The sequence below is a fragment of the Vitis riparia genome, chromosome 7, assembly GCF_004353265.1.
Source record: "Vitis riparia cultivar Riparia Gloire de Montpellier isolate 1030 chromosome 7, EGFV_Vit.rip_1.0, whole genome shotgun sequence".
Taxonomy (NCBI): domain Eukaryota; kingdom Viridiplantae; phylum Streptophyta; class Magnoliopsida; order Vitales; family Vitaceae; genus Vitis; species Vitis riparia.
Genome location: NC_048437.1, coordinates 15,804,395 through 15,812,523, shown reverse-complemented (window position 1 = coordinate 15,812,523; position 8,129 = coordinate 15,804,395). Strand labels below are relative to the sequence as shown.

At 32.7% G+C, this 8,129-nt stretch overlaps 2 protein-coding genes across 2 annotated transcripts; both read left to right on the top strand.

The window, feature by feature from the left end:
* The first annotated feature begins 135 nt into the window (after positions 1 to 135).
* On the top strand, positions 136 to 917 carry LOC117918090 (B3 domain-containing protein At2g36080-like). The gene is made up of 2 exons (XM_034834616.1): positions 136 to 153; positions 441 to 917. The coding sequence occupies exons 1-2, from the start codon at positions 136 to 138 to the stop codon at positions 915 to 917; spliced, it is 495 nt and encodes a 164-aa protein (XP_034690507.1).
* A 3,334-nt stretch (positions 918 to 4,251) lies between these two features.
* On the top strand, positions 4,252 to 6,117 carry LOC117918089. The gene is made up of 3 exons (XM_034834615.1): positions 4,252 to 4,334; positions 4,466 to 4,606; positions 5,403 to 6,117. The coding sequence occupies exons 1-3, from the start codon at positions 4,252 to 4,254 to the stop codon at positions 6,115 to 6,117; spliced, it is 939 nt and encodes a 312-aa protein (XP_034690506.1).
* The last annotated feature ends 2,012 nt before the right edge of the window (positions 6,118 to 8,129 follow it).

Genomic DNA, 8,129 nt, shown 5'->3' with positions numbered 1-8,129 from the left:
GCTTGAGAAGAAACGGAAGAAACTCAGGATGTTTATACGTGGATTGAGGATAAACCATTGTCTGTCAGTTGTGCTTTTGTTCCTTAATTTTTCTCATCAACCAAACACAAGAGCAGTGTGATGCCTTTCTAAGAAATGGAATTCTTGTTACAGGTGATTTTTCTATAGAGGAATGAAAAGGAAAAGGAAGTCTTGAATCCTTCTGATGTTTTTTGTCGAGTGAACTAATGATAAAAAATTTGATCTTTCAATAACCAAACAGTGGAATTTCTGTGATCTTGTGTAATCTTATTTCACGCTGATCTATAATTTTAGAATTTTCGAACTTTGTTGTTGATTTACATACATTCTCAAAGAGGTGATTACTTCATGCTCTTTCATATAAGTTGTACATGTTCTAGCTATATTCGTTTTCAATCTTTTTCATTTACAGAATCCAGGATGATACCGATTCTTCATCCCAAACCAAGAAGACGGGCAGTTCATCTTCCTCGCCAACAGCATCAGCAAGTTGCAGCGGCAAAGACCAGCAGCCTTCCGGATCGGGTCAGAGAACCCTCCTCTACAAGAAGAGCTTAACCCATGACGATGTCTCCTACTGCAGGCTCGTGATTCCACTAGAATCTTGTAAGGAATTTCTCGCTGAACCAGAGAAAGTTGACGGAAAATACGAGACCATAATAATGATAATTATGGACCATGAGGGAAAAATGTGGGAGATGGAGGCTTCGTTCGACGAGCTGAGCAGCTCCTACATGCTTTGGTTGAACTGGGACAAATATTTGAAGAAATACGAATTGGAGGCCGGGGATGTGATTTTCTTATATCAGGATCCCAGTATTCTCACTGTTAACCACTACTTGATTGAATATGAAAAAAGGGGCCGAGACAGCAATCCCAAGACGACAAGTACTTGAGGCCATCTAAGAAGAGAATGCGCAATCAGATTCTACATAGTTAGGTGATATTGTTAATTTCTTCTTCAAAGGAGACTCAACTTCAATTAGCTCTTTAAATGTAGAGTCTCACTTTCCATATGTATCATCTAGATTCATAAAGCATGCAAGATCAGATTTGCAGTTCCAAAAGCCCATACCAAAATCTGATCAAATCTGTATTTTTCTTGTTTCTTAAGGTTGTAGAAAGAGGCTTAAATCCAGAGCTATTACCTAATTAATGGGTTTGTAACTGATCACTCCGAGAGTGGTTATATATATGGTAAAATGGCATGTGTGGATTAAATCCTAACAGCTTCTAACTAGTTAATTACAGCAAGGAACACTAATCAAATGAGGGTGTTTGTATTTTTTAGATTTTTGTTGAAAGCAATTTGCTTTTAGACTTTTAAGTTGTTTTTTTTTTTTTTTTACTTTTTTTAATAACTTATTATAAATTTTTGGTTGAATAGAAAAAGTGCCATGTCAATTTTTCTTCATTTTTTCATGCTTAGTAAAAATAAAATATTACAAAAACTAATAACTTAATACTTAACATTATTAAACACTGGTTAGTTTAAGGTTCTATTTAGAATTAAGTAAAAAAAAACAAACACCAGGATGTTTGGTATAATATAATAGTTGTTATTTAATGATTTAATTTAACTTTTAAGTTAAATTATTCTTTAAGTTGTTGACTTCAAACTTATTACTTAATTTTTACGGTAAGTATTAAGGTTTTTTGGGAAATGTAACTTAAAATTTATTCTAAAGCATCAAATTGATATATTTATCCTCATTAATTTTTACTAATATTATACTTTTACTAATATATAATTAAATAATAAATTTATTTGTTAAACATCTATATTTAAAGTATTATAAATATATAAGATAGCTACAAAGAAAAGATGATATATGAATGTAATTAAAGTCATGATTATAAAATATATTTTTACTAAATATGAATAAATGAGGTAAATTAAAAATAAATTAACTATTTTAACTTAATATTTAAAGTTATTATTATTATTTTTTTACTTTAAGTTATGATATTAAGTTATTTTACCAAATATATTTAATCTATTTAATAATCATTTAAATTAAATCATTAAATTAATTAACCAAACACCCTCTAACTAATTGTTACTCTTAAAATGGAAAGGTTGTGGAAAGGCTAGAGATGAAGGTTCGAACACTAGGAGGGCTAAGAGATTAAGGTAGGTGATGAAAATCAGGACAAGGTTAATAATAAAGGAAGATAAGAGCTTAGATAAAAAGCTAAATGAGATAGAGACAAAATTAAGGCAATTAAGGTGAATGTTCCTTTGCTAGATGCTATACTCCAAGTTCCCACTTATGCTAATTTTGTATTTGAATTATTAAGGACTTGTTTACTATTAATTAAGGAGGTTGAATGTCAATAAAAGACATTCAAACAATACATTGATCGCCTATAAACATCCAGGTAGCTAGGCCCACTATTTCCTTTGTCATATAAGAAATTCAAAATTGAAGAGCCTCATGGTAAGTGTGAACTTGCTTCTATTTTCAGTTTCAATAGATGTTTGTAGCTCGTACAAGGTAAAGTTTATCTTAAGCTCTTTAAATCTATCATACAATCAATACTAGGCATTCAAAAAGCAAAATAGATACCATAGATATGAAGAATATATAATACCATATTTGCGATCTGGATATTCCTATATCAATTCCTGTTGGTGTAGAATGCTTAAAAATATGATATTGTAAATGTGATTCGTTCATTACATGGTAACAACACTTATTTAATCTATTAAATAAATGGATTAAGTTAACTTATATATAAATTGACACAAGTAACTTGCTAATACGATTATAACTCATTAAACTTGTTAACATGATCTTAACCTATTTACATGATTCTAAACCTTTTAAGCCGTTAACATGATTCTAACTCGTTTAACTTATTTTATTTTTAAATTTATAAATGTATTATTTTCATGTTTTAATTGCTTTAACTTTTAACTTTTATTTTTTTTAAAGTCTTAATTAATTTAATTATATAATTTTAATTGTAATATGCTCATAATATAAAAATTACATAAAAATTTAACTGTACACTTTTTATTATTATTTATTTTTAAATTTTTAATTATAAAATATTTTTTAACTTTATAATGTAGCATATAAATTATTACGTAATTATATAATTTTTAATTATATGGTTTTTATAATTTTAAAAAATATTTTTAATTTTTAAATACATTAAATTAAAAATTTATACTGGTCAAATGGGTCCTAAAGAGTTAGGATATAAACAAGCCATATTTTGACACAATTAAGCAAATAGATCATTTTAACATGATAGAATAAATATGTAACTTGTTATGATTAAATAAATAGGTAAGTTTGACAAGAATAAGTAAATGGGTCAAATAGGTTGATTAATAAACCCAAACACAATTTGTTTGTTGAATGAGTTGTACAAATTGACACAATTGCAACACGATCATACCCAACCTCAACCCACTAAAATTCATATAATTTTTTTAGTGGTAGATACATAAATATAAACTTATAAAGCAAAAATGATTGGAAAGTATATTTGTAATTTTAACTCCTTGTTCTATTTTAATAAATAGAAAAATTAATAAAGTTTTTAAAAAATTTTCATCTTATTTTCTCAAAATTTCATAATTTATGTATGTAGAATGATGATAAGTATTTAAAAACCATTAAAAACCGTGTGTGCATGAACCCAAATAAAACGTGGTCATGCTACACTTTACCATGCAAAAATATGAAGAAAAATATCATACATTCATATAATTTTTTTAGTGGTAGATACATAAATATAAACTTATAAAGCAAAAATGATTGGAAAGTATATTTGTAATTTTAACTCCTTGTTCTATTTTAATAAATAGAAAAATTAATAAAGTTTTTAAAAAATTTTCATCTTATTTTCTCAAAATTTCATAATTTATGTATGTAGAATGATGATAAGTATTTAAAAACCAGTAAAAACCGTGTGTGCATGAACCCAAATAAAACGTGGTCATGCTACACTTTACCATGCAAAAATATGAAGAAAAATATCATACATTTTGAAGTTTATTTTTCAAACCGGTTTACAAAACAAATATGCAAATAAAGCATTAAAATGCGGCAGTAAAGTACTTGTATAGCATGCAAGTATATTCCCAAGTGGTCAACCCTAATGGCCGGTAAGTTGGTTATGGAAACAGTTATCTCTACAACATAGACTTGGAAGAAAAAACAATCCCCAGTATAGACTAGTTTGAAGTTGATAATCTCTCTCAAATCAAGAAAAATGTCTGAGAAACTGGACAGTACAAGTTCCCCAGATGAAGAGGCGAACAAGAAGATAAAGTTTGATATACCTTCATCAAGCGGGTGGGAATGGGAATCTAGATCAAGCGGGTGGGAATCTACATCATGCGAGTGGGGATCTAGTGCTACTCAAGAAGTTCGCTCAAAAGAGGGTGCTAGTGTTCAAGGGCCGGAATCTAGTGTTAAACAAGGAGATGGCTCAGAAGGGGTGCTACTGTTCCAGCGTTGTTCTACTCTAATGTTGGACATGGAGATGGCTCAGAAGAGGGTGCTAGTGTTCCAGGAGAAAGTGTAGTAGCTGATAACTTGAGCCCATCAACGGAGAATACTCCCAGGTGATCTTTACAAGAAACAGAAATTCAGAATTTTCTTTCATGAATATTTTTAGCGCTTTATCCCTCGTTTAACCTCTTCTTGGTTGCCAAGAAATGGTGGAAATCAAGAATTATGCCACATTAATTTTGACCTCTTTCTTTGTTGTTTCATTTTTTTCCTTTCGTTTTTCTCATCAACCAAATATAGGAATAGGTTAATTTACTTAGTCTGCAGGGTTTAGCGTTTTCCTCAAGATTATCTCTTGAAGTTCTGTAGAATATCTTTAGCTCTTCCTCGTGTAAATGCTGGGGAGGAAAAAGAAACCAAAGAAACACATCTTTATATGTGGATTGAGTAGAGATAAACCATTGTCTCTCAATTGTGCTTTTATTCCTTTTTCCCATCAGCCAAACACAGGAGCAGAATTGATGCCTCTCAAAGAAATAGAATTCTTGTTACAGCTGATTTTTCTAGAAAGGGTTTTCTTGGACCACCCTCTCTTTGGATGACAGAAAAACAAGGGAAATGAAAAGGAAAAGGAAGTCTTGAATCCTTCTGATGTTTTTTGTTGGGTGAATTAATTGATGATAAAGAATTTGATCTTTCAATAACCAAACAGTGGAATTTCAGTGATCTTGTGTAATCATATTTCATGCTGATCAATAATTTTAGAATTTTTGAACTTTGTTGTTGATTTTCATACATTCCCAAAGAGGTCACTTTGTTGTTGTTGATCTTTCAATAGCCATATATGTTGGCTAGGGACTTCTAATAACACTGAAAAATTAATTTTTTTTTGAACCTTTTCATTTACAGAAACCAGGACGACACCGCCCCAGCTGGCAGTCCATCTCACTCAGGAGCATCAGCAAGCACTTCAATTGTCTATAACAAGAGAATCCTCCGCTACAAGAAGAGCTTAACCCAAGGCGATATCTCCAGGGGCGAGCTCATGATTCCAATATTATATGGTAGAAAATTTCTCCCTGAACCTCAGGAACATGATGGAATATATGAAGACATAAAAGTAGCATTTATGGACCACAAGAGACAGGTCTGGCCGATGGAGGCTTATTTCTCAGAGCGGACCAGCTCCTACATGCTTGGGTTGAACTGGGAGAGATATGTGAAGAAATTTAAATTGGAGCCCGAGGATATGATTTTCTTTTATCATGATCCAGCTCTTCCCACTTACGACCACTACTTGATGGAATTTGAAAAAAAAGGGCGCGATAGCAACCCCACGGAGAAGCCTAGCGATCCCACGGAGAAGCCTAGCGATCCCAAGGAGAAGCCTAGCGATCCCACGGAGAAGCCTAGAGATCCCAAGGAGAAGCCTAGCGATCCCACGGAGAAGCCTAGAGATCCCAAGGAGAAGCCTAGCGATCCCACGGAGAAGCCTAGCGATCCCAAGGAGAAGCCTAGCGATCCCACGGAGAAGACTAGCGATCCCATGGAGAAGCCTAGCGATCCCACGGATAAGCCTAGCGATCCCACGGATAAGCCTAGCGATCCCAAGGACACCACTTGAGGCCAAATAAGAAAAGAAGTCTTTTTGGTGGGCGAATGCATTCAGAATCTAGCTGGGTAATATATTTTCTTCTTGTTCTTCGAAGGAGATTCAATTTTAATAATCTCTTTACATGTTGAATCTCGCTTTCCATGATGTATCATAAAACATTTGATATCAGATTTGCAGTTTGAAAATTCTTACGTTGTGATGTTAGAAAAGTACTGATAGGTAGAAGAAGGGAAAACCCACGCCAAAATCTGAACTGATCTGTATTTATTCTTGATTCTGAAGGTTGTTCAAAGAGGTTTAACTACAGAGCTATGATCAAATGGGATTCTAACTAATTACTGAGTGGTTATATATATGGTAATGGCATTTGTAGACTAAATTCTACAACTTCTAGCTAATTAATTACAACAAGGAAGACTAATCAAATTGAATGATCATGACTCTTAATAGAGAGGTTTTAGATTTAAGGACTGGTTCTAACCCTGGTAGAGTGGGATAAAACTCTGTCCAAGAGAGCTCATCTAAGGGAAAGAATGGGGATAACCTCACGAGCAAGTAATGCTTTTGTTAATAAAGTATTAGCTAGGTACCATCCCTTTTAGTGGCAACCCCAAAGATGGAGTTGTTAATGAGAACAGTTTGAATCAAGAGACTAAACAATAGGAAAAAGAAGAAGGTGAGAAAATTCCTACCAAACTAGGTCCGATCAATGAAGTAGTGCTCACTTCTAGCCCTATCTCCATGTTGGAATCTCTACCTTGTGCTTCTCCTATGAAAGTGAATGCACATGATGGAGAGGGTAAGAAGGTTGCCAAAAAGGAAAAAATGGTTGCAGATGGCTCTAAAGTTAGTGATAATACATTCAAGATGGAAATAGATAGTTTAAAATCCTTCAAAAAGAGGAAGAGCCAATGGCTTAAACATTTCCAAAAAGAATTTTGAAAGAATAATAAAAAAAAAGAATTATGTAATCATGCACCAAAATATATATAAGAAATTTGACTTTTGACTTTCAAACTACACACATTTTAGGAAAAATACTCATGAAAACATCATAAGTGTTTGACACTCTCATATGCGAATTTGTCGTAAACTAAGTTTACAACATGTTCACATCTCTTTGGAACTTAAAGGTACCGACCTAGTAATGGAGGTGAGATACAACCTTCAAGGAATATCCTAAATGGATGTGGGAAATGATGAGAAAACAATCATCAATCTCACTACGTCCATCAAAGATTGATATCTTCTTTCCATTACTCCATTTTGCAGTGAAGCCCCTGGTGCACACAACTGAGATATTATTCCATGCTAGCTCCTTATGGAAAGAATCGAACCTACTAGATACACCATCTTGATTTAATTGAAGTGTCTTGATATGTTCACTCAATAGGTCATCCGATTCCCCCTTAAATTCAATGAATTTATTTGAGGCATAAGATTTCCTATGTAATAGGAACATGTATCCAAACCAAGAGCATTCATCAATAATAAAAAAATGATGAAGTATCCATACCCTCTCTATGTATGAACTCCAAAAGTTTCACACACATTAGTATGCACTAATTCCAAACCTTCCTTGGGTTCCATGTCCTTTAGCAACTTTGCCTCTTGGTCATTTTATCACATATGCAAGATTTGCAAATTGGAAGATCCTCTAAAATCAAAGTGTCCAGACTTGACTTGCTATTGGATCCTATTTAGATTAATATGACTTAGGCATTAGAAGCCAAATGTTTAATTAGTGATAGGTTCTTTCTTTTAATGAGATCTAACTATTATCATTATTTGGCAAAGTGACAGTGGAGTCTCACATAAAAGAGGTAATACGTCTCACTAACTTGCAACACTAACTTTGCAACCAAAACTAAGGTAAGTACAATCCCATCATGTAACCTTCTCACTTGTTGAAAACCTTGAAAAATATTTCAAATAGTGGGCCTAGAATCTATCCACCATAGTTGGTGAAATCCATTACTATTTATTCAACAATGAAAATATGATGTGCACTTTCCTTTTCC